This window comes from Lampris incognitus, chromosome 18 (assembly GCF_029633865.1).
Source record: "Lampris incognitus isolate fLamInc1 chromosome 18, fLamInc1.hap2, whole genome shotgun sequence".
Classification (NCBI taxonomy): domain Eukaryota; kingdom Metazoa; phylum Chordata; class Actinopteri; order Lampriformes; family Lampridae; genus Lampris; species Lampris incognitus.
The window spans coordinates 29,485,704-29,512,520 of NC_079228.1; the positions used below are offsets into that span (position 1 = coordinate 29,485,704).

The window sequence follows — 26,817 nt, forward strand, 5'->3', positions numbered from 1 at the left end:
GGCCGCGGTCTGGTCTGGTCTTTCCTTGGTAAGCCACAGGTGGAATTATCTCTTAAAATATAATGTCCTCAGTTTCACTTGAACGTAAGCTCGGTGGTGTGAGTGCAGCCTGTCTGTGGTCCAAACTGCCGGTCCGTCTGTGTCCCACGGAGCCTCCACACACACACACACACACGTCTGATTTACGTCTGACGTGTTTAGAGGCGAACTGGCTACGGACGAGGTGTGTTTACCGCCTCAAACTGCCTGTTTATCTCTCCGTCCTTCCTTCCCTCCTTCCTCTCCTCCCGGCCTCTCTCTCTCTCTCTCCTACCTTCTCCAATCTCAGATAAAAACCTCAGCGTCTCTTCAACCCCCCACCCTCTGCTGTCTAGTCACGCAACACAGAGCCCAGAGATAATGAGAGCACAGGCGTAATTACAAGCAAGTGGGGTCTTTTTGACTTTTTTCCCCTCCTCTTTTTGATGTGTTTCCATATAGACAAACAATACGCCCGTGGAAAGCTGCTCCGCTCCCCTTGCTTTGAAGTGGTGAACTCGGAGGAGGCCGAGAAGCGAAGAGCAGGTGCCGCACAGCCACGAGGGAAGTTTGAGAGAAACCGTCGTCTAATTGTGGCCCCCAAAACAGAAGACACACGCACAAGGTGCTCACCCCTGCTTTGTCTCAGCATTCACACACACACCAAGTAGACACCAAAGAAGCCGTCGTAAATCTCCATTGAACCTGGAAGCTTCTGTCCGATTACTCCTGATTTGTTACTCATCCACTGAAGACTGTCGTCCACCCACACGTCTCTCCGGCTCCAGATGGCTTCCTTTAATCCAGTTTGAAGACAGACAGAAAGAACAAACTACTCCAGAATATTGTTCCTGGGTTATAATCCAGGGAAGAGATGTCTCTGTTTGAGTAATTTAATCCATAAACCCGAGTGATGCTTCTCTCGCTCCCTGTGAAAGCACAACGTGAAACCATCAATCTGCAGGCGTGTGTGTGCGTGTGTGTGTGTGTATGTATGTATTACTGCGTGATGGTGTGTACTGTCCGAGTGTGTCGCTCATCTAGAACAAGTTGTGTTTGTGAGAGTTGTCCATCAACAGGAGGGAGTGTCTCAAACAGCCACCTCCTCCATCTCTCTCTCACTCTCTTTGTACACCCCATCACCCCTCCCGACAACCTCCTTGGGAGACCTCATCTCCCTCTCGCTACCTCCCTCCTTTTTTGCCTCCACCCATCTATCTTTTCATCTTTTCGTGACTGCTTCCTTTCATGGCTAACTACCACTGAGTCCCGGTCCGCTTTGCAGGACAGATGCATGAAAGTGCGTAACTTGTTGCCACATGGACAGATAGAACTTGGACTTCAAAGGCAAAGCTGAAGTCAGGTTGCTACAAGTGTAACCGGCGGTTTGACACACGGAGGGAAGTTGTTACATATTAATAACCCCTTTGATGTTCAAACTTCAACATGGAGGGTTCTGAGTGAATGCCTGGCATCACTGCGCCGTCTGCGGGTTACGCTTGGAAAACGAAAAAAAAGAAAAAGTTGCTGTACCCAAAATAAGGAAATTCCACAGCAAGACCGCCCTCAGCGGTCAGGAGAGGAAATGCAGAGGTGAAGCTGTCAGCACCGCCTCTCCTCTGAAGAGGCACTTAGTGTTGTTACACGTCTTCTGCGGGGGAAAGCAGAAAAAAAGTACAAGTATTTCGTTACTGTATTCAAAAGTACATTTATCAAGTATCTGTACTCATGCGAGTATATCAAATTTCAGAGTTTTGACTTTTATTCCATCAAGTTTCAAGGCAAATTCTGTTTTAAAAAGACCCGAATTTGTATCTGTACACATAAATACACACACACACACACACACACACACACACAAGTGAGAGGAACCAATTAAGACAATCAAATGATCGACATAACATAAAATCTTCGATTTTATCATTGTTTTTAAGGACTGCTGGTTTAGGATTGCTCATCCATGATTCATCAGCTGTAAAGTACCCTGACACCACCGCCACCATTTTATTTGCAAGATGTAATCAGTAAACGGCATCGACACTCACCTCCAGAACAGGAGGGGCAGCAGGCACCTTACACCACATCACCAGCTCCGTCAGGTCAGGGAAACCAATACAAGTTTCACTTTTGACTTTTGAGGTACATTTAAAAAGCAAGTACTTACTGTTAGGAGTTATTTCCCAGCAGCAGACCTAATGCAAAACATGCACGCGCGCACACGCAGCATGAGTGAGTGTGCGTGTGTGTTTTCTAGCAAAAGAATGTGGAGGGGAAAGAAGTGACTCAAATATAGCAGGCTAGCTTCAAAGCGGCCTGGTACTTGTGGTGACTGACAGAGGCCCGGCTCACACTGACCAAACCAAACTGACCAGGGTTCATTTTGTGCTGGCCGCGCGGGCGGCTCCCAGATGCCAGGAATTAACGCTTGGGCCATTTTGTTTTTCTTTTCCCTGTATGTCAGGGAGGGAATTTTTGGCTTAAGAGACATAGACGTAGAACGAGAGGGTGAGAGAGAGAGAGAGAGAGAGAGAGAGAGAGAGAGAGAGAGAGAGAGAATGAAGGCGCATAAGGAACAGATGTGAGAAAGGAACAGCGTTGAAGACAAGTACACCATAAAACATTTGAATAAGTGGTTCAGAATAAACAGTTGGGTGTCACTTAAAACCTCGTTAAATACGAGACAGACAGGACTGAATGGACTGTCTTTAAAGAATGGGGTTGTGACGGCAAAAAGACATCCGGGTGGAAATGTCCACCATTTCCCACTCGATGTCTTTGGATAGAAAGGAGAGGAGTGACAAAGATGGACTGCTTGCATGTGTGTGTGTGTGTGTGTGTGTGTGTGTGTGTGTGTGTGTGTGTGTGTGTGTGTGTGTGTGTACATATAAACATTGACATACAGCTGCAGACAGTGGAAAAGAAAAATCAGACATCATCTCCGGTTGAACCACCAAGTAAACAGGACAAAGTTAGGTTGAAACTCTCCCTCCCTTCCCCTCTCTCTCACACACACACACACCCTAACATATACACACACTAACGCACACATACACACCGTGTCTCCCTATACTCGTGGGGACCCCTCATTGACTACATCCATTCCCTAGCCCTTAACCCTGACCTTAACCGTCATAACTAATCATTTGTGCGCATGTGCATGGAATGAAATGACAAATCAATGTTCCTGATTAACTCTTACCTTAACCTAATCCTAATCTTAACCCTAAACTCAAATCCTAGCCCTAAAATAGACCCGTTTTCTCATGGGGATCCACAAAATGTTCCCACAAGGTAGGTGGCTTCAGGTTTTTCTATCCTGATGGGGGCCAAATTTCCCCGATACTTGGCAGGCGCGCGCACACACACACGAGCAAATCACCCCCCTTTTTCCCCCCTCCCGTATTGTATCCGGCCAATTACCCCACTCTTCCGAGCCGTCGCTGCCCCCCCCCCTGCCGATCCGGGGAGGGCTGCAGACTATCACATGCCTCCTCCGATACATGTGGAGTCACCAGCCGCTTCTTTTCACCTGACAATAAGGAGTTTCATCAGGGGGACGTAGCGCGTGGGAGGATCACGCTATTCCCCCCAGTTCCCCCTCCGCCCCGAACAGGCTCGCCGACCGACCAGAGGAGGCGCTAGTGCAGCGACCAGGACACATACCCACATCTGGCTTCCCACCCGCAGACACGGCCAATTGTGTCTGTAGGGACGCCCGACCAAGCCGAAGGTAACATGGGGATTCGAACCGGTGATCTCCGTGTTGGTAGGCAACGGTATAGACCGCTACGCCACCCGGACTCCCCAAAATCATCTCTGATGCACAAACCAGGGCTGGGCTCAAGAACACACACCAAGACACATCTTGCACCTGAAATTCATGCAATAATGCAGAAATTCAAACAAATAATAAAAACAAGTTAAACATCAACAGCCAAAACCCTGAAATCCCAAAGCCCTGGAGGGGGAACCCCCCCCCCCGCCCCAAGGTGCAGAACCACAAAGAGGAGCTGAAAGTGGCCGAATTGTCACGGCTGTTGACAACTATACAAACTACATACTAGGAACAGACCAGCAAGCCACATTCAAAATTCCCCAAATTCACAAACCCGACCAGAAGCTCCTCTCCTCCGTCATTCCCTCCACCCGCCGAGCAGATGATGGGGCAGGGTGTGCCTCTCCATCTCCAGAGACTAAATGTACCCTGGAACCAATTAGCGAGAAATGTCCGGACACCGCCAGCAGTCCGCTGATAGCGGTGTGTGTGAATATTGGCACGAGTGCATACGAGAGAGAGACACACACACACACACACACACTTACACAAAAATCACTGCATGCACGCGCACACACTCGAAAAATACAGGTGCACAAAATCAGCCATGTGTAACCCTGTGTAGACACGCGTATTAAATACTCAGGCTCCTGGGCGCCCGGCTATACGCAGCAACAATCACGTTACGCTGAGTTATTTTCAGCGTAACAAATCATGTGCTCATAGGAAACCAGTCAGTTTTCCACACACTAGGACCACGGAAGACAATTATCAGTCCACGCACACACACACACACACACACACACACACACACACACACACACACACACACACACACACACACACACACACACACACACACACACACACACCCAATAGTAGGTCAAACAAATATCAACGCCGAGATACATTTGTTTTCTGCAAGCATACTTTTAATACAAAAACAGAGCAAAAATTGTTTATAATTTGTTTTTTTTGTTTTGTTTTACTTTTACACAGTTGACTTCTGCTGATGCCGCTCTTGTCTCCCTCCCCTCCATGTATGTCTTTATCAGAGTAGCACAGCATCAAAAGGTAGTGGGCTCATCTCCTGCGTGCCAAAACCCCACCGTCCAAATGACAATAAATTACAAAAAAAAAATCACCAGAAGATCTTTTGCTGTATCAGGATTTCTATAAATGTCATCTCTTACGTTGAGATAATGCACACGGACAAGTCAGGCCCCGTCAGTGACAGGACATTTTGGGAGGGGGGGGGTTAAAAAGGAGACACTAAGGGGCGGGACATGATAGAGGAAGCTCCCTCTCATTGGCCCACTCTGCTAAGGTCCCCTGTCATTCATATTTGTAGTACTTGTCGCTACACGTCAAGGGCAACCCCCTTTGGTCATGATCTGGGAATTGTAGTCCTTAGCACACACACAAAAAAAGAAAAAGGTACAAGGCTGCCATCGGAATCAGTCGGCGCCCTGATGGATAATGTTATGTCACCATGAAGTAGAAACACGCTTATAAACACACAAACGATGTCGACAGAGGATCGGCGTTGACATCTCCTTGGTACAAAAGATCACATTTCCCTAATCTCAACACTAACCGCTCTCCGCTGAAGGTGATATGACGCAGAGCTTAAAAATAAATATAGATTTTTCTCTCAAGCTAGAAAACAAATGCACAGCTGGATCATAAATTAACCAGAGAACAATCAGAGGACAGAGGAAAAAAAACATTCGCAAATTAAATCTTTGCATACAGTGACTCGAGTTAATGACCTCTATAATTATTTTTTTTTGTAACACGTGAAAACGACACACACGTAACAGCGCACTAGTGCCGCGTGCGGGGGCGTCTGTGCTCCTGGCCGGCCGAGTTCGGCGCGAGATCGAGGAGGGGGAGACAGTTGGTGTGAGCTGGCTGTCAAACTCTCAATTCACCAAAAAAAATAAAATAATAATAATAATAATAATAAAGGCAAAGAGTCATTACCACCGGGCTAGGTGACCTTGTTGTGTAGTTATTAATGTGCCGTCAGTGGAAGGTGTCAGCGTGAGAAGTTGTCCCTTCTACTGAGAGTTAAGTGTTTTGTTGACGGACTGTTGAAAGGAGTTGTGACAAATCCCCACCTGCTTTAACACACACGCACACACACGCGCACACACACACACACACACACACACACACACACACACACACACACCCTTCGGTGCAACGTTGGAGCAGGTTCTGCATTGCGGTGCGTACATACACGTGTTTGTGTGTGTGTGTCTGTGTGTGTGTGTCTGTTCTTCTCTGTAGTTGTAGCAACTGCTCATTCCCACCACAACCGTCGCTAGTCCTCCGAGGTTGCGGCCCGTCGGTGTGTTTTGAAGCAGGAAGTGGTCAGGCGTGGCGTGGCGTGGCGTCTGCATGCTCCACTCCCACAGAGACATGCTGAGGTGTCTCTCTCTTTCACCAACCAGCCGATCAAGCCCGGGGAGGAGCAACATGGCCGTCATTGCATATTTCCTTTTTCGTTTCCCTCACTCGGCATTGAACTGTGACCCACACACCGATCTGAACTCACAAAGTGTTTTTTTTCTCGTGTCATCCTGTGAGCTGATGTAGAATTAGTCACCGTGGTGTAACCCACTCCTTAATCACCTGTGTGAAAGTGTGTGAGTGTGTGTGTGTGTGGGTGTGTAGTTTTTATTCAAACACGTGTATTTGTGAGTCAGTGTTGAAACGTTAAGCAGTTGAAAGATTATCTTTCTCTCTGGCTCTTTCTCTGGTAACGACAGAGACGTGTAACAGTAAATAAGGCAGCATCAAGTTAGCTTGGTTGGTTGATTTTCGGTTCTACGCAGCTGGAGTTTCCCATGGGGAAGTTGGTGGGCGGTTGTAGGACCATTCTAGAGAAACCGTAGAATCTCCTAGAAAAGTCAACTCATGAGAGAAAATGGAGGCGTCGGGAAGGCAAACTGGAATTGGTTCTTTAAGAAAAAGGTTTTTTTTTCCGCTCTGTTTGAAAACCCGTCGTGCAGGAGCATGAACCCTGACTTCAGGTTCATGGTCCGGAGCCCTTCTCCTCTTGTGCATGTTGTGAATGAGTGGAAGAAGGGGGGGGGGACAGAGAGAGGGTATTCATCTTTTCTCTACACCTCTACCCCCCCCCCGCCGACCTGAAATAACATTAGTTAAAGTGCACGAGTCCCATGCAAACCCAATGGATGGACGGTGGCACACCCAAGATGGCCACCAGCAATCGCAGCTCCACCCATTGTGAGAATAGTGATGTGAGGCGGGGTTTCAGCTCAGCTCCAGTGGTCATGGGTGGCAACAAAGCCGACTGTCTTCCTCTTCCTCCATTTCTCCTCCTCCATCCGGCTGCTCCTATTTCTTCGCTGAGGCGGGGGTCTTGGGGCTGGGGGCCTTCTTGGAGATGGTGGGGATCTTGGAGGGTTTGGCGCCTCCCCCTGGCCGCCGCGGTGTGTCCGACGTATCCGAGCAGACCGAGCGCGTGTCCTGCAGCTCTGAGGCGTCCGAGGCGTCACTGCCACGTCGACTGCTGGCCCGGCTGCCTGCCCGGCTGCCGGCCCGGCTGGCAGGACCACTAGCGGTGGACCCGGCACGCTTTGGGTCTGGGATGGGAAGAAGAGATGAGATGGTAAGAGGGAGGAGGAGGAGGGAATGGAGGCGGGAAAGTGCATTAGAGCAAAAGGAAAGAAAGTTCAGGGGAGGAAAGGATACAATAACAGAGTTATGAAGCGCATGACATTTTAAGTTTTCATAAGAATCATTCTGGGCCTTTATCAACACTTACAACATGGTCAGGGAGAATACTGGTCTCTGATTGGCTGGAGGGTGTGCGTTAATACACACGTTGTTCAGCTTCACTTTAATCACTGTTCTAAATTCATACGCTGGCCACAAAGTCTCTATGTAACCATAGCAACACGATGAATCAGTAGCTGTAAACATTAAAGACTTTAGCTTACTGGCTAACTTTTCTTTCATAAACCTTCAATTCTGAGTACGAAAGGTAAAAAAAAAGTGAATGCTTTTATTTTAATTCTTTGGTAAATGACCCTGGTAGGAATGGGATAATCCAACACAAGGTGTGCGTTAAGGCCTTTAACACAGTTGGCTTGATGTCGGGTGTTTCTTCGCCTTAGCGGATTATCTCTTAACACTAGATGAGATATTACAGCCCTCCTCATCGCCATGCTGAGGGGCTGGATGGGTAGGGACATTAGTGTACATGATTCACCCATGCTTTAAAATATATACACCAATATAGAATTAAACCAGGTGTGCTTTAGATAGGAGGCATCCATCAAACAGCACAATCTGTACGCCAACTAACACCCGTTACATGCTAAGGGCCATGCTTTGCTTGTCGCTGTTTGGCGAAAACCATGCACCTGCAAAGGAGTTGACTTTATAGGACGTGGAAAAAAATCATTATTTTCACCATTTTATAACCAAACATTACATTTCCACAGTGCAAAACTCTTCATTTGTCTAGGAACTTTGAGGCATTCACAAGTCTTACAGGCACACGTACCTTTGGTTTATATGATGAAAAGAAAATCTGCAGATAAGTTATTAAACACATAACATCTGCCGTGACACACGTCAACTTCAACAAACTAGACTACACCAGTTTAACGGTAGAAGTGCACAATTATGGTTAAATGATAATCCCGATTATTTTACTCAATAGTGCGATAATGATTATTTATCATGATGAGTCATCCATTTTGAATACATATGCATGAATGAGAGGGAGGACAGTGAAATGGTGAGGATGCAACGAGTCGAGGTGACAGTGGACGAGTTTCAATAATTGGAGTCAACTGTTCAAAGTAACAGGGAGTGCAGAAGTGGGGTGAAGAAGAGTGCAGGCAGGGTGGAGTAGGTGGAGAAGAGTGTCAGGAGCGGACAGAAGGATAACAGCAAGAGTTAAAGGGAAGGTTTACAAGATGGTAGTGAGACCAGCTATGGTATATGGTTTGGAGACAGTGGCACTGATGAAAAGACAGGAGGCGGAGCTGGAGGTGGCAGAGTTGACGATGCTAAGATTTTCACTGGGCGTGACGAAGAAGGACAGGATTAGGAATGAGCATATTAGAGGGACAGCTCAGGTTGGACGATTTGGAGACAAAGCAAGAGAGGCAAGATTGAGATGGCTTGGACATGTGTGGAGGAGGGATGCTGGGTATATTGGGAGAAGGATGCTGAATATGGAGCTGCCAGGGAAGAGGAAAAGAGGAAGGCCAAAGAGGAGGTTTATGGATGTGGGGAGAGAGGACATGCAGGTGGCTGGCATGACAGAGGACAACGCAGAGGACAGGAAATGATGGAAACAGATGATCTGCTGTGGCGACCCTAACGGGAGCAGCCGAAAGTACAAGATTCACCCATTTTGTTTAATAATCCATTTATGGATTATTCATCCATACAATTGTTTTACTGAGCATTTTAAATGAACAGAAAACTGCCTTCACATTCATAATGCATTTCATAAACCCATTAATAAATTATCATTCAAATGTACAAATCTTTAAACCGCTACTGAAACTGTGATCAAGATACAATTAGTTGTGCAGCCCTTTTTAATCGTCACACGATTCTTCATAAAATCGATGTAGGATAACTCTCTTTTCCCTTATCCTCTTCCACAGAGGTCAGGACCTATGACAGAATGACACCCCTGGAGTGGGCAGAGGTTGGATGCCTAGCTCAAAGAATCTTCATCAGGGTAGACGCAGCAGGTTTCTGCCTCCTCACCACACCATGCTGCCGCTCTACATTTCTGAGACACTAACAGTCGTCTCTCACCTGTGCGAGATGGTTTGCCGTTTCCGTTTTCTCCCGTCAGCGAGCCTCGGCTGGAGTGGAACGGCGGCCTCTTCAGCTTGGACCCTGACGACGCCCCCTACAGGAAGGTTGCAAAACGACAGGACAAATCAACTGTGGAGTCGAACAAAAGCTGTTGAAGTCGTGATCTCATCTTAAGACATCAATACTATATTACCACTAAAAGATCCTCAGCTGCTCACATTAATGCTAGACAGATGAACAACACACCACATAAACAGCGACACCATACACCACAAAAGCTACCGATACTAAACCTCGTTACTAAATAGATGAACACCACACACACAGACACTGTACTTCTATAATAACTACCCATTACTAACAACACTACTGCATAGTGTAAAAAGGCACAGGGCGAGACTTACTGCAGTGTTTCACACCAAACCAACAGACACTGGCAAGTAAAAAGCTGCAGGGTTGATAACACTGTGCTATGTAATGTTTAAAATAAATGAGGCTGCAGCCTTTTAAACAATACAATTTCGTTAAATCTCAATTAACCTTCGACCTAAACGTAAACCTCTTTTCAGTTTTGGACTTTCACACCAGAAAATATATTCTCTTCAAAAACATCCTTCATGTTTTTTCTGAAGCCGACAAAACATAAAATGAAAGAAAACAACCATGAGTTTCAACATCATCATCATCATCTTCATCTCTCTCTCTGTACATACCAGGGGTTTCACAGAATAGTGGACTATCAAAACCACGAGTCGACACTGTGCATAGCTGCAGACTAATCGTTCATCTGTGGTTTTAGTACTGGGCAGGAATAAAGTAGTGGCAATGCATCCACAGCAGATACGCAGCTGGGGGCGCTGTGGCTCCAACATAGATTTGTCTGATTTGAACAACGATTTTACACATTATGCCATGTTAAATAAGCAGAATTTAAGGTCTTTAGAGAAGGAAAGACTCCCGCTATCCCCGTGTCTCGGTTTAACAAGCAACCGCGTTAACTGGCGACTTTAGTAATGGCAGCTGCTGAGAACACCAATAGAACAGCGCCCTCCTAAAAGCCTTTCAATTTACTTTAATACATTTTAAATATACTCATCTTTGTTTAATATGTACGCTAACCATTTATCTAAGTTAAATTGTGCTCGGCAGGACTCCCCTCTTGTAATGTTTCTTATAATGTGGGAGACAAACAGCAGCTGTATTTTGTACCGTTATCCTCAATCGCAAAGTGGCCCACATTCAATTATTTAACCTGCAGCATTATAATGTTAAATTCCTCATTAGACATTATATCTGTTTTCCTCCACATTAAAAGTATCTTCAAGAAATGTGAACGCTTCTTGTTGGCGACACCGTTTAATTTACATAATGTAGGACAAAAAGGACCAGACGAATACATACTGTATTGAACGTTCAATTTAAGATAATTTAAGGCTTTTCAACAGCTGCTGTAACCACGACAACCACGGACGCACTCGGCTGAAATTCCCCAGTTAAAGCAACATTATGCAACTTTTTTTTTTACCTAAAAATAACAGCTTCAAAATCATTTTAATGGTACACTGACTTTGCCATCCTAGGAAAAAAATATTGCTTGCGGTAGCTCGTACCCGCTCAGCCCAAGTTACATAGTGCAAGAACAGGCGTTTGGGGCACGGAGTGGGAATGAAGGAGACACCATTCTCCCTATCACAAGTCAGTGTACCATCAAAATGATTTTGAAGCTGTTAAGATAAAAAGTTACATAATGTTGCTTTAACACGGTCACTAGTTAAACCGAAACACAAGCAGTCGTGTTGTTACTGCAGTCAAACCCTCCAGCTCAAACAAGCTTGCTGGGGGTTTAGTCCAATCAGATTGTGGCTCATTTGTAACCAGCCTCTCATAGCCAGTCGTGGACTCTGCTATTTTGTGTACCCCAGGTTGGTCCCACCTACATTCTCTCATCTCATCTCATCTCATCTCATCGTCAGCCGCTTCTCCGGGGTCGGGTCGCGGTGGCAGCAAGCTAAGTAGGGCACTTCAGACCTCCCTCTCCCCAGCAATGCCCTCCAGCTCCTCCTGGGGGATCCCAAGATGTTCCCAGGCCAGATTGGACATGTAGTCCCTCCAGTGAGTTCTGGGTCTACCCCGGGGCCTCCTCCCAGTTGGACGTGCCCAGAAAACCTCCAAAGGAAGGTGCTCAGGGGGCATCCTAATCAGATGCTCGAACCACCTCAACTGGCTCCTTTTAATGCAAAGGAGCAGCGGCTCTACTCCGAGCTCCCTCCGGATGTCCAAGCTCCTCACCCTATCTCTAAGGCTGAGCCCAGACACCCTACGGAGGAAACTCATTTCAGCTGCTTGTATCCACGATCTCACCCTTTCGGTCACTACCCAAAGCTCATGCCCATAGGCGAGGGGTGGAACGAAGACTGACTGGTAAATTGAGAGCTTTGCCTTCCAGCTCAGCTTCTTCACCACAACGGTCCAGTACAACGTCCGCATTACTGCCGATGCTGCACCAATCTACTTGTCAATCTTCTGCTCCATCCTACCCTCACTCGTGAACAAGACCCCGAGATACTTGAACTCCTTCACTTGAGGCAACAACTCATCTCCAACCCAGAGGGAGCAATCCACCATTTTCCGGTAGAGAACCATGGCCTCAGACTTGGAGGTGCTGACTCTCATCCCGGTCATTTCACACTCAGCTGCAAACCGCCCCAGTGCATGCTGGAGGTCACGTTCTGATGAAGCCAACAAAACCACATCATCTGCAAAGAGCAGAGATGCAATTCTGAGGTTCCCAAAACGGACACTCACTTTTGGCTGCACCTTGATGAGGAGTGTGTCCACCTACATTAGTTAACCTTTTACTGGATGTATTTGAGACCTTTTGGACGAGAATTGATCGTTGTTATTGGGTGAAAAATTTTGATATATCTCCCGCGATTAATCCACTACTTGACTACTTTTTGGCAATAGTTGAGGACTACTAAAATGGAGCAGTTGTGAATGCCCTAGTACATACATGTGTTGAGATGTTTATCATGTAGTAATAAAACTCCATTAGCAGCCATACATGACATTGTGCGGAAAAGTGTCCACCAGTAAAGACACTGTCGAATAATCTGTGACTACAAACAAACTACAAAATCTGTAAACTACAAACCTTACTTCCTGGTTTGCAGCTACCTTCAATGGGCTAAATTGAAACAGACTACATACGCTGTATAAGAAAATGGGAATAAAAACGCTACATAAAGCCGTTGTATAGTGAATGCTACCAAACACCCCATAAAGACGGCGAGTCAGGAATTGTCTGCCAGTGACATCACTGGTGGAAACAGTTCCGGCACCGTTTCAGACACATAGAAGACTGCTCAGTTTTATGGATGCTAATGGAGTGTTATCCCTACAACATATATTTATAATATTGAGAGAGATAATGTTGAAATCATGATTGTTTCCCCTTAAGACAAAACTTTGTATACCCTCCATGCCCCCAACAACTAACGGCTCCAAATAAGGTCTGCTTGCAATGTTTGGGAGACCAACTTGGAGTGCACGGGTTAGTGCGTTAGCGCGCTCAGTGGGGTTGGGTTGGGGGGGGGGTGCGGGTGGGTGTTGGGTTGAAGGGGATGCGGGGGATGGATGTGGGGTAAGGGTGTGGGCGGTGCATTACCTCGTGCCCAGGGGCGGTGTGGCCATGGCCGTGATCTGGGCAGCAGTGGCACTTGGTTGGCGTTGGAGTTTTACTGTGAGCCAGCCAGGGCTTGGCATAGTCTCGCGAGTGAGTATGGGAAGACTGAAGGGAGGACGGGAGGGGAAGCGAGGCCAGCGGGAAAAGGGGAGAGGAGGCAAGGAATGGAAGTAAGGGGTTGGGAGGAAGATGGTGGGGGCGGGTAGGAAGGAAGGAAGGAGGGAAGGAAGGGCAGCAGGCAGGTAGGAGCGCAGTGTGTGTTTGTGTGACAGTGAAGGTGTGTGTTTTTTTTCCCCCAGTATCCCGCAAACACAGAACCAAATCCAACAGGAAGGGCAATTTTGAAGTCGTGTTAGCAAAAGGTTGCGAGGCAGGGATTAGGCAGGGTGGGAAAGACAAACAGATGAAAGAAAAAAAAAAGAAACAGAACAACAAATAAAAATCTCACATTTAAGGATGTGGTGTAATTTAACATGCAACAACAATGACATGGCAGCAGTCAACCACACAGACACACACAACAACGTCAACTTCATCTCTCTGTCCCTACGTTCACACACACCATTTATACCAGTGTTTTCACACGTGACAAAAAAAAACGACAACCAGACAATACATTTACGTCACTTTACAATAAATATAAAAAACAACAACACATAACACAACTCATCATTGCAGTCCTGGCTGATCCAGGTTGTGTGAACTATAATTAGATGGGGGTGTGACGAGGACGTCACAAAGACACGAGGGCAGCAATACTAATTGCTTTGTTTGTGTTCGCTGATCTGCCACCATCCAGGGTAGCGCGATGACGCTGTCATGTTCACGGGTTTGACTACTGCCCATCACACATGTGAAAAAATGTATGCAAAATGAATGATGTATTTACTTACTGTGCTGGGAATCACCTTGAATAACAGCATCAGTGACAGGTCGTATGTTTTACTGGTGTATAAACACCCTGTCCTAATGCAAAATTGTGTTGTGATGCATGTCTGATGTTTAGTTTTGTCTTTTTCGCTTCTCAAATAAAACTTGAAACAGTACCCTGGACTTTGACAAGGCACTCACCCTCGATGAGGCGGAGGTGGTTGGGGTGGCTGGAGTGGAAGGGAGGGAGGCGCAGCTGTGGGCGCTGTGGGAGGCCGAGGAGGAGGAGCGGGTGGGTGAGGCGTTGCGGGAGCCTGGCTTGGAGCGCCGTCCCCGGGAACGGAAGGCGGCCAGACCCTGAGACGCCCCCTCTGGAAGAATGAACTTTTCCCTCAGCTCCAGGTTGGTACGACCACGAGCTGGGGAGAGCGAGAGAGAGAAGGGAAGAGAGGAAGAGAGAGCGAATGGAGAAGGGAGTGTGAAAGAGAGCGAGACGGAAAGGAAGTATTAGGGACAGAAAGAGACAGACAGGGAGAGAGAGTGAAAGGAGAGGGGGCAACGGAGAGAACAGTGTACGAGAGAGGAGCGAGGGAGTAGAAGAACAGAGAGAGGACAAACGAGTCAGTATATCACAACAGTTCAGTATTTCTCCTGTAGGAGGCGACAGATGCAGCGAGCAGTGTGAGTCAGGGAGTTGGTGCGCCCCGGGATGCTGACGTAAGAGTCCGTGCATGTGCACGAGTGCTCGGGTCAGTGCGGGGTGGGGTGGGGGGGGGCAGTTGAGGGGGTCATAAGTGCACTTTGGTATGGCCACTTTCAAGGGGAAACTCGTGAGTGTGTGTATATGGGTGAGTGAGTGTTTGTGTTGATGATAGTATTAACACACATTTATACAATACGCACCAAAAGTCAAGTTAGTAAGCAAAATGTTTGTACTTATTCTGAAGACACCGTGCCGTCGCTGGAGACACGTCCTGCAGGAGGTCCTGCAGGACCTCCAACAGTCAAAATCTCATTTCATAGATGTTTGTTTGCAGACAACTAAATTTCTGCGATGAAGAGGAGACTAATGGGTAATATTTCAACTACTGGTGCGGGTACCAGGCTGCTACAAGAAGGTCGAGCATGCCTTTAGCGGTGTCCAGTGTCTCCAAAGTAAGCTTTTCATTTCCCTGAGTGAGTGGCACTTTCGTTGCGTATTAGCTTAAAAAAGAACAATTCAAGCTACTTTTAGAAATGTGAAGGACAATGGGAGTCAAAGCAAAGATTCTCCTGTTACAACCCCCCCCCAAATTAACAGGATATCCTTTTTTCCCCCCTCCCAAAATCCTGGTGAGGAGTGTTTCGGCTCTGGTATGTGTGTGTGTGTGTGTGTGTGTGTGTGTGTGTGTGTGTGTGTGTGTGTGTGTGTGTGCATGTACTGTGGGGACATGCCAGGTTGATGTTTAACAAGGGGCAGATTTCAGAGTTTCCCCCTTTGGAATAAACACTGAGCAGCATTCTCCAACAAGGAAGTGCAGCAGCCCCAGCACACAACACTCAAGCCCAGAGAAGCCAGCCGCAAACAGAGAGAGAGAGAGAGAGAGAGAGAGAGAGAGAGAGAGAGAGAGAGAGAGAGAGAGAGAGAGAGAGAGAGAGAGAGAGAGAGAGAGAATCTTACAAAACAGAATGGAAAAGATAAAAAGAACAGGGATGGATGAAGGAATTTGGACAAAAGAGAAAGATAAGACCAAGAAAAAAGGGAATGACGATGAGGTAAAGAGGCACGGATAGAAAAGGATACATAAAGAAAAGCAGGAATACAGGGAGAAATGTTTACCAGGGAGACAAAATTAAAAACTAGGGGAAGAAAAGGGAGAAGCGAGGAGAAGAGGGCGAAGAAGAAGAAGAAGAAGAAGAAGACAACGAAGAGGAAGGAGAAGAAATAGAAAAATGGAGGCAGGCTGCAGCTAGCCGTGGCGGTAGTGCAGCTGTGGCCGTGGTTGGACTCGCCAATCCTAGCCACACCCCCTCATGGTCATTGCCCCTAGCAACGCAACAGCAAGGCCAGTCAATTAAATGGGTGCACCCTGCAATTACATCCCCCACGCCAGCCAGGTGCACCCTGTAATTGGGTCCCCGACCAACCAGCCATCACATTTCAAAATGGAAAAAAAAGGAGCCACATTGGAAGCCAGCGTTATTAGAAACCCAGGCTGGCCATGCCCAGGTCTTAGCGGTCAAATTCTCTTCCTCTCGTCCTTTCTCCTGTCTCTCATGTTTTAGAGAGTAATGTTTCCTCGTAGTGTTCTGACCTTTATCTCTTTCTCTTTGTGAATTCAAACTGGAAATCTAGCCAGTGCTCTCAAAACGAATAAAACCAATGCTTTTTTTTTTCTTTTTCGCATTGGTGATGTTTCGGCTGTACAACTTTTTAGTACATTCACCGTTGGCATTAGGACACACGCAGACACAACTGGATGTATTTTTCCCACTTCGGTCATTCTCATAGTTTGACTTTTTCATTATAATAATAATAATAACAACAGATTACTATTAATTAGTAATAATAGATTTAATTATATACATTAATTAATAACAGATTTATATGGCGCTTTATCTTGATACACAGTTCAATTATTTACACAATTACCCCGAGAGGATAAATGAACATTTTATCATATCTTGTTTTATTCAGCATTAGGGTACACAGAGGCTGCGCTGATACAGTACAACACATGACACGTAGCATCCGTTCTGTATCTGTAAAGCGATGTCCTGCTTTTTTGATTTGCGCCTGTTATTTCTGTTTGTCTTTTTTCCCAGTTGGCTGTGTTTTAATTTGTCTGAATGTACTCCAACTCAAAACCCACCGCTGGATTCTGCTGTACACACAACCTGCTGTCCAGTTTTCCAGTTTTTACGCCCTCTTCAAACCTTTTGCACCTCACTGGCTTTCCCTTCGTGTTTTAGAGGTGAGCAACTTTAACCTCTGTCCTGTTTGTGTAAGCTTAAAAATTAATCCCATGTTAAAAATTTTGGTCGGTCAATTTGTAAATTGAAGAACAACATAACACAGTTAAAAGAAAGAGGAAAAAACAAAACATCAAGACCAGGGCCGGCCAAACCCTGCTGCTGGTATGAGTGAGGAAAGCAGGATGCAGACACCAGCACATAGACAAGACCAACATCGACACCCATACGTATGCCCCAACACACACACACACACACATACACACACACACACACACACACACACACACACACACACACACACACACACACACACACACACACACACACACACACACACACACACACACACACACACACACACACACACACACACACACAAATGCAGAGGACTGCAGTGGTTTAGGACTAGGGATGACAGCCGAATGGATGGATAGATGGCTAGATGAATAAAATGCTGAATAAAGAGTGAGAAAAAGATGTCAAGATGGGGTCAGACAGGGACAGAGGCAGAGAGACAGGAAACGTAGGTACCTCGGCAGCAGAAATACCCAGGAGTGACCGTCACTGAGAGACATAAGAGACAGAGGGAAATAACCGCATGCTCATGGTGGAATGAAAAGAAAGACACACACAAATACACACAAATACACACACGCACGCACACACACACACACAAAGACCATACATGCATATGCCAACACACTCATTTGCCCTGTTAGTACTTCAGAGATATATGATCACATGCACAAATATACACTCACTCACAGGTAAAGTCTGTGAAGTTGAGATTGCCATTAAATCACACCTACAGTTATGCACACATACTCATGCACACGCACAGACACACAGACACAGACACAGACACACACACACACACACACACACACACACACACACACAGACTTGAACAGGGGCCTGGAACCGTTGAATGCTAGTGACTCCTGTAATCTGCATAAAATAGTGAGGACATCAGAGCTAGCATGAGCAGACAGCCAGGGTGGATGGGTGGAGGAACAGCACAGGACCTTAGGGAAACAACGTTAGTCCGGTGGTCGCAGTCAGCAAGGCATGGCAACAAGCCCAGACCAAAGACACCGAACCAAAGAAGAAGAAACAGATCCAAACAAACGAAAAACACAAGAAGTTTGCAAGAACATGACAGAAAACAAGCTAGTAAGAGTGAGTGAGAGAGAAATAAATGAAAAAGAGCGAAAGGAGGAGTGAAAAATATGGAAAGAGAGAGAGAGAAAGAGAGAGAGAGAGAGAGAGAGAGACAGGAGAAATCCAACCTATACGAGATGAGATGGAGCTACTGGAATCGGAGCGGAGGATCTTAAGTCCAGGATGTTGCACTGGGGAAAGAGAAAATGGAGAGAGGGAGAGAGAGGGGAAGAACAGGGGCAAAGGGAAGGAAGAAAACTGAGGATCATGCATCATGCCATACTATTCTTATTGTTCAACTGGAGGAGGATGAAAGTGGGAGAGGAAAGCAAGAGAAAGTGAGAGAAGAGATACAGACTGAAAGAGGAAGAGTGAGACATGGAGACAGAGACCCCATGCATAACGCTATGGGACAAGATCATATGGGACAAGATCACAGTACAAAGTTTGATAAGATAAAAAAGGGACTAAAACTTCCAAAAAATGAACTACGAGAAAGACAAAGATTCTGAGCTTGGAAAAATGGTGAGCTCAACATATGCTGACATGGGAGAGAGAGAGGGTAAAGAGAGAGTGAGTGATGAAGAGAGAGAGAGGGTACTCTGAAGAACATGTCAGACACAGAGTGAAGAGGACGGCACCGTGAGGAAATACTGTGAAGAAAAGGTACAGCGCCCTGGTATCTTCTGGTTTGGCTGTCATTACGACAAGCTTTGGTTTCACCATGACGGCTTTTCTTTTTCCTTTCTCTTTTTTTCCAACAGCTCTCTTGCCCTTTGACCTCTGTGCAGTCTGGTGCCATTGTGCTGTTTGGCGGTGGTTGGTGTATATTTGTACAGGTGCTCTGTGTACACTTGGTGACACTTTTTGGATGAGTGTTTGCTTTTGATTAAGAGTGTGTGTGTGTGTGTGTGTTTTTGTATGTGTATGTAAGAGACAGGAAGGATCAGTTGTGTTGTGTGTGAGTGTATGCATGTAATTGTGCTCACTTTCTGTGCGCTCATCTGTAAGAAATGTGGGCACACCGCTCACCTCTGCATGGGTCATTTTTGACCAGGAACTCGTCCAGAGCCATCCAGCCTCCTCCGACCCGCACCATGACGGTGCTGCGCAGGATCCGGACCAGGCGCAGCTGCTGTGAGTCCCCGAACTGATGGGACGGAGCAAGGGGAGAAGAAAGAGGGAGAGCGAGAGAAAAAGAGATGTGGAAAGATAGAGCGGGGGGAGGGGGTGAATTGAGGAGGGAACGGAGATCGGAGAAAGAGAGAAAGCCAGTGAGTCCACTGCTTGTTGACGTGCTAATCACGCGTTTCACAGCCACCACAACAAACAGTCCATACACTACGCCACAACTGAGCACTGACCGCATCCCCTCCATGCAATTACAGTAACCCATGCACCGAGAGAACAACAGAGAGACATCTTCCAACCCAGCTGACCCGGCAGTCTAAATCTAAGCAATGTACAAGTCACTGACAGCTCTTTATTGAATCTTTGTTGTCTGCATGAAAATTAGGAAAGTGTTTTAAACCACCCAAGCCAAGCAATACCCACACAGAGGAATTCTTTGTATTTTTTAATTTCTCTCCAAGCGCCTTGATTTTCCTCCCATCTCAAGTCAAATGCACTCTAAATCACCTAACCACCAATTTCCACTTCAGCCATGTCACGGACGCCATTTTACTTTGCACAATTTGTCATTCTCAGAACCAAAACAAATCACAGCAAAAAAAACACACAACTGGACAATAAAAACCTGCTCACGAGTCGCAAACTGACAATGGAGTGGTCTATGTTTTGGAGAAGACTGAAAAAAATCATTAACTGTTGATTTTTTCATCAGTATCTTTTTTTTCTCGTCTTTCTCTTAAAGAGTATTACAACAGAAATAAAAGGACTCCATTGGCGGACAACCAGGAAGCAGATTTCAGATGCCCGGTCACAGAGGCGGCAGTCACTTTACCTGATTCCCAAGGAAGAACTACATTAAATCCAGCAGACGAGGAGGAGATAGACACAAGGAAAAAGAAACAGGAAAAGAGTGAAATAACATGTACCGACAATGATGACACTTGAACTTTTTTGCACTGTATGTGCTTATGTCATTCATGTATTCATGTACAGTAACCTCTACTGCTTCTCATACACAGTGGGAATTTCATCGTGATAGTCCCTCTACTTGTACTCCAGCTCAGGTTAAGTGGTTTTAAGATGCAGTGAACGGTGTGAAAGCTGCTGGTGACGGGGATGGTGGTGGAGACGCTTTATGCAGATGGTGCCAGAAAGTGATGTGACTTGGTTACGCGTGACAGAAGTGAGGCAAGTAGGAGGAAAGACGGACAGAAGATGGGCGAGTAGACACAGACAGACGGACGGAGAGAAAAAAAGGACCAAGAACAAGTTTCTGTGTGCTATTAGTATCTCCAGCGCCCTCCAGTGGTCAGAGGGTAGACATCATTAACACGGGGATAGTGATGGTGTGAACACAAGACAGCGTTTGGTGGTGGTGATGGCTGATCCGTGATAAGCTGCTGAAAACGGTTAATGGTTTATGGTTGCACAAAGACGTAGTATAAATACACACATAGCGCTGGGGCAATGCAGGGGGGAAAAAACCATGAATGTGGAAAGTTCCAACTGCTATGTATTGCTATGCAGACTAATAAAAAGACTCATGTCTGAGATCAAAAATCTATTAAAGGTATGAGCTATATAAACTGTATATACTAAACATACTTGTTTATCTTCCCTATAGATATTAGTATGCATGGTCTACATGGTCTTTCTTCCATAAACACATCATAAAATGTGTTCAAATCTGATTGGGTCTTGAGCCCCCGTTTTCTCGCCAATTATACTTGGCCAATTACCCCACTCATCCGAGCTGTCCCGGTCACTGCCCCCCCCCCCCGATCCAGGGAGGGCTGCAGACTACCACATGCCTCCTCCGATACATGTGGAGTCACCAGCCACTTCTTTTCACCTGACAGTGAGGAGTTTCACCAGGGGGATGTAGTGCGTGGGAGGATCATGTTATTCCCCCCAGTCCCCCCTCCTCCCTGAACAAGCGCTCCGACTGACCAGAAGAGGCACTAGCGCAGTGACCAGGACCAATACCCACATCCGGCTTCCCACCCGTAAACACGGCCAATTGTGTCTGTAGGGACGCCAAACCAAGCCGGAGGTAACACGGGGATACGAACCGACGATCCCTGTGCTGGTAGGCAACGGAATAGACTGCTATGCCCTGATGATGCTTATTTCTACTGTTTTCTTTTTCTTTGTTCCTCTCTCTCGTGGCATTAAAGTCTGTGTCTATTCTGGCTACAAGGCTGCTGTAAACTTGCCAAAACATTGGCGTGAGCTGATAACTTTTGAAACCAACAAGCAACCTGACAGCAGCGTCGGCAAGTTAGCTACAGGCACACCCAGCTAAGTCTGTGTATCAGTGATTTTACATTGCCACGATAACGTTAATACTGTGGGATAAGTAGTGTGAACAGCTGACAGCCCACCGTTTCAAGGTGACGTTACAAAACATGTTACAAACACGTAATGTGAAGGTTATGACATCATGTAAATGTTATTTGACGGATACTGGGGACATTCCAACACGTATGAACACACCATGGGCACATGGGTGGTTAGAGAGATGGCCACACACATGAAGTATGACATGAAGTCATGTTGAGAAAGGTCAAAGGTTAATTTCTGCTCAGTGGGTGAGTTAACACAGCTTGCCCTGGCTAACATATGCAAACCTGTTTACAACCAGACCTGCGTCCAATTCCATGTAAAATAACCCACAGTGTTTCTTTAAGGCATATTGTGTACCAGACAGGTGAGTTTTTGTTTTGTTTTTTGGCAACAGGAAAAACCACAATGTTTAAGGAGAGTTGTCAATCTTAGAAAACAATACAATGACAACGTAGCTGACAGTAATAAATTTACTTTCACACTATTTACTGAAACCCTTAAAACTTTGAGATGTGAATTGTACTGTTCTAACTCCACCCATCTGGCACTTCAAGGTGATAAAAACAATAAGCAAATAGAGATACATTTATTTGCAAACACTCATTTGACCCAGATATGCTACAGATAATTAACAATTAGAAGAACATTAACTGACTTATTTCTCTTCAGTATACTTAAACACATGATAAAACACTTTACACACTTCCTAAACATTTAACTGTTGTAAAAATCAGATTCACAATGAAACTTAAAATCCAACCCAAAGACTGGGCTGAACTTACCCGGTATTTGTTCTCCCCTATCTGCTCCACCTGGAACCTCTTTGCACATTTACACTGGGCCACCTGTCTGGTCACCTGTTCAGCATGAAAACACGGCAAGTCAAGAAAAAAAAAAAAAAACCCCAAAAAAACAAACAAATATATATATAACGAATTACATTTATATATCACTTCACATTGAGGGGGGGGGGGGACTCACTTCAACCACCAATGTGTAACACCCACCTGGGTGATGCATATCTATCTATTACATATATACGCTGCAGCCTATCCCAGCAGTCATTGGGCGGCAGGTGGGGACACACCCTGGACAGGCTGCCAGGCCATCACAGTGCCATATTTATATATAAACTTAGCAAAAAAAGTAAGGAAATTTGTGTTTGGTAGATTATTTCTTTTCTTGGCAATAAATCTTATATCAGGCACCTGACTGTCAGCACCTGGGGTACCAGAAGCTCAAAACAAGAGTGAATAGCAACAGCAAAATAAGCTGTTTGGCATTGGCAGAGAAGATTTGGCAAAATTTTCATGGGCGCAACCCAAATACTCTGCTCTGCTGCTCGTCCTACAAATGCATGTTCCTTACAAATGTGGCACCATTTAAAAGGGAAATAAACAGGCTTTCTAACGGTATAAGATTTATTGCCAAGAAGCATTGTTACAACAAAGAAATAATTTACCAAACACAAATTTCCTTACTTTTTGTGCCAAGTATATATATATATATACATATATATATACATACACACATACGTACACACACACTATATAGATACATATATAGATGCATATATACACACACACACACACACACACATATATATATATATATATATACATATATACACATATATATACATATACATATACATACACACACACACACACACACACACTTTTGTTAGTGTCTGAGGGTAAATGATTGTTTGTAAATTATTCAAAGAGTTCTTCTACTGTTTGCCCAATAACTAATGTGAATTAGCTTATTGTTAGCTATAGCCCTAACAAGCATTCTGGCAAAAAGGTGGAGCATAGCATACACAGCAGCATTGTCTTGGTCTTATTTTGTTAAGTGTTATATACTTAAATCTCTTATACAACTATGAAATTCTATCAAGTACAATTCCCTCTACATATATGATCTGGTGTGAGTGTGTGTTTGTTTTTCTATCCATTCTACATCATCAACTCACCTCGTCCTCTATTTTATCAGCATCTGTTGTGGGTCTGTAGGCGTCTTTGTTAGGGTGCAGAGCAGCAACAAACTCATAGTAGTCAATGTAACCATCTCCATCCCTGTCAAAGATGTCTGCCACTGCTGTCATCTCCAGCTTACTGGTGGGAAACTCTGCAGAGAGGGGATAACACTCATAAAAAAATGGCAAACTTCATACCTCCTGATGGATGATGCCTCGCGAGCCAACCACACTGAACTTTCATGAGATGTGACCTCCCTCTAACTGAGAATGATTTCAATAAGTAGTGCCTGTCCAAAAAAGTGCACAGCTCAATCACAGCTTTAGAAACCACTGCCTCTTCAGAAATCTCTACACTAACTTATTAGCGCCTTGAGCAAAGTATACAGTAGAAACTGACATCTTCCAAACTTTCTAAGGAGCTAACCAACGAGTCCCTCATTATGACGTACTTGAGGCCAGGATGCCATCGATGAACTCCTGTCGCGTTATCTTCCCATCTTGGTCTTTGTCGATGCGTCTGAAGAAGTCCATGACGCGAGACTTCTTGTGGTTCATCCAGCGCATGTACTTCTTCCTCCACACGTCAAAGTCAAAGTTGGCAAACTCTTTCAGCTGAAAATCAACAGACAGCCAGCATTTAGACAAGTGTGTACCACTGCTCATCTTAGATTCACTTTTTTGTTTTTGTAATATTTCCCTTTTTCTCCCCAATTGTACCTGGCCAATTGCCCCGCTCTCTGAGCCGTCCCAGTCGCTGCTTCACCCCCCTCTGCCGATCCAGGGAGGGCTGCAGACTACCACATGCCTCCTCCGATACATGTGGAGTCACCAGCCGCTTCTTTTCACCTGACAGTGAGGAGTTTCACCAGGGGGACGTAGGACATGGGAGGATCACACTATTCCCCCAGTTCCCCCTCCCCCCTGAACAGGCGCCCCGATCAACCAGAGGAGGCGCTAGTGCAGCAACCAGGACACATACCCACATTCAGCTTCCCACCCACAGACACGGCCAACTGCGTCTGTAGAGACGCCCGACCAAGCTGGAGGTAACACGGGGATTCGAACAAGCGATCCCCGTATGTTTATTTTAACATATGTAAAGCATCTTCGAGTATTTTGAAAAGCAATGTATAAATAAAATGTATTATTATTATCTATATAATCTGATAAAGCATATCAAATTGAATTAAACTTAAAGACAGGGAGAGACTAAAGTCAAGCAGAGTCAAGTGAAGCTAAGATATCGTTCAGGATATCTATTTAGAGAACAAAAGACAGCATATTAACTGAGATGTATGTCCCAGTGCAGCTTGTCTATATTTGGATGTAGATATTCACGTAGATCTTCCATTTCCCAATAAACTCCATCTGAGATAATCATAATTCTATCTCTATTTTTACCCCATTTACAACTATTTACTGGGATTAAGAATACCTCCTCAAGCCTATCCAGGGCGTCGTTGAGCTTGCGCTGGCGGTCAAGGGCCAACAACCAAACTTGCTGCCATTTGGCGCAAAGTTGGTTGAGCCGTGGGTTACCCCCGGCAACCTGCATGGCTGCCTGTTGATGCTGTTGATGTTGCTGGTGTTTACCTGTCGAGGGAGCATTACTTGATGTTAATTACTGTCGACTTAAGTTACTCAGTGTCTTCTTCCTATGGCACATTTAGTATCACCTGTGGCGCTTGACATGGATTAGTTTTGTAAATTGAATATTCCATATAATCAGCTTCAATCGTACAAATATATTTGCAATATCCTAGGACAACAGGGGAATTAACAACATTTCTGCCCTGAATGTAACGTCACTTACGAGCGCCTCTCCTCTCAGCTAGGCTACTGGGAGGCTCTGCTGGTTTCCTCTTGTAGCTTTTAGTCACCTTGTCCACATCAGGCTGCTTCCTGGTCATCTCCTCCATAAACATCTAAGAATACACAGAGTAAGAAAACTGGAAAATGCAATTCATAGAGCATGACAAGACCACTGAGAAGAAGGAATTTGATTCCTAATGGGGCCACTGTTGTTATTCATGAGGTGTTTATGATTTAATCATTCTTAAAATTACATATATAATGTGGACAATTAAGGGTTATCAAAACAGTTTTCGACTGAGTGAAAAACAGATGAAAATCCGCAAGTTTAGAGCATTCTACTGAGTCAACCAATGACAAACTATATGCTGAGTTAATTAACCAATGAGAAACCAACCTGGTGTTCTGTGATGAGTGTTTTGAGTTGAGGGATGTCCTGTGGGAGGGGCTCTGTATCTCTCTGGACCAATGTGGTCTCAGCCCAATTTAACCATGACAACAGCTCCTCCAATAGGTTGGCGTTATTGAGCAACTCAGTCAGAGCAGTCTCCAGACGTTGCTCATGCTGTTTGGCCCATGTCAGCACCTGTAGAAAGCAATGTTACAGATTAATTTCAGATTTTTTTTTCCTTCATAATTTGGGCTCTCATCAGAAAATGCAACTTGATTGATTGATTGATTGATTGATTGGATTGATTTGCCCAGTTAAATTAGTCAAAATGTTATTCTTCAACCTACTAGTAAATGCAGAGTAAAAATCAAACTCAACACCGACTGAAATGCCCTCCTCACTTGACTATCCTTAACTTCCCCTCCCACTGGTCTCTCTTTTCCCATGATCTTCCTTTCTCTATCTCATCACCTCCTAGATGTCTCTCCTTATCTACAGTGAACCATATTGACAGCAGTAATACAGAGCATTTACCAACCCTCCCTCCAAAGTTCTCTCCATTTCCCCCTGTTAAATCAGGACCTCTTGTGACCTGCAACCCATAATGCATTTCAGTTGGTCCAGTAAGGTCTGGTAATGTCCAGTCATGCCAAGTTCAGGCAAGTGGAACACCTTATGCTAAGGTTAATGACTGACCTCAGACACTCAGCAACTCTTAGCCTAACGGTACTGGGGCAGCCAGTGTGATGAATTAAATCTGAACAATGGGGTTCATAAAGCAGTCATTCCCAGAGACTGGGTCATCACCCAAAGGCGGGTCACAGGAGATTTTATTTGGGTCACCAAATAACATCTAAAATCTCCTGCAA

The 26,817-nt window shown here is 45.4% G+C and overlaps 1 protein-coding gene across 1 annotated transcript in view; it reads right to left on the reverse strand.

The window, feature by feature from the left end:
• Positions 1 to 4,703: 4,703 nt before the first annotated feature.
• The window catches only part of macf1a (microtubule actin crosslinking factor 1a), a 302,357-nt gene continuing 280,243 nt past the window's right edge, over positions 4,704 to 26,817 (reverse strand). Inside the window, exons 90-102 of the mRNA XM_056298025.1 lie at positions 25,955 to 26,143; positions 25,559 to 25,670; positions 25,181 to 25,338; positions 24,195 to 24,357; positions 23,740 to 23,894; positions 22,547 to 22,621; positions 20,251 to 20,268; positions 19,320 to 19,437; positions 18,416 to 18,478; positions 14,373 to 14,590; positions 13,284 to 13,406; positions 9,614 to 9,710; positions 4,704 to 7,410 (exon numbers count right to left, since the gene is read on the reverse strand). Coding sequence (XP_056154000.1) covers positions 7,163 to 7,410; positions 9,614 to 9,710; positions 13,284 to 13,406; positions 14,373 to 14,590; positions 18,416 to 18,478; positions 19,320 to 19,437; positions 20,251 to 20,268; positions 22,547 to 22,621; positions 23,740 to 23,894; positions 24,195 to 24,357; positions 25,181 to 25,338; positions 25,559 to 25,670; positions 25,955 to 26,143 — 1,737 coding nt within the window. The 3' untranslated portion in view covers positions 4,704 to 7,162. The remainder of the gene's footprint in view (positions 7,411 to 9,613; positions 9,711 to 13,283; positions 13,407 to 14,372; positions 14,591 to 18,415; positions 18,479 to 19,319; positions 19,438 to 20,250; positions 20,269 to 22,546; positions 22,622 to 23,739; positions 23,895 to 24,194; positions 24,358 to 25,180; positions 25,339 to 25,558; positions 25,671 to 25,954; positions 26,144 to 26,817) is intronic.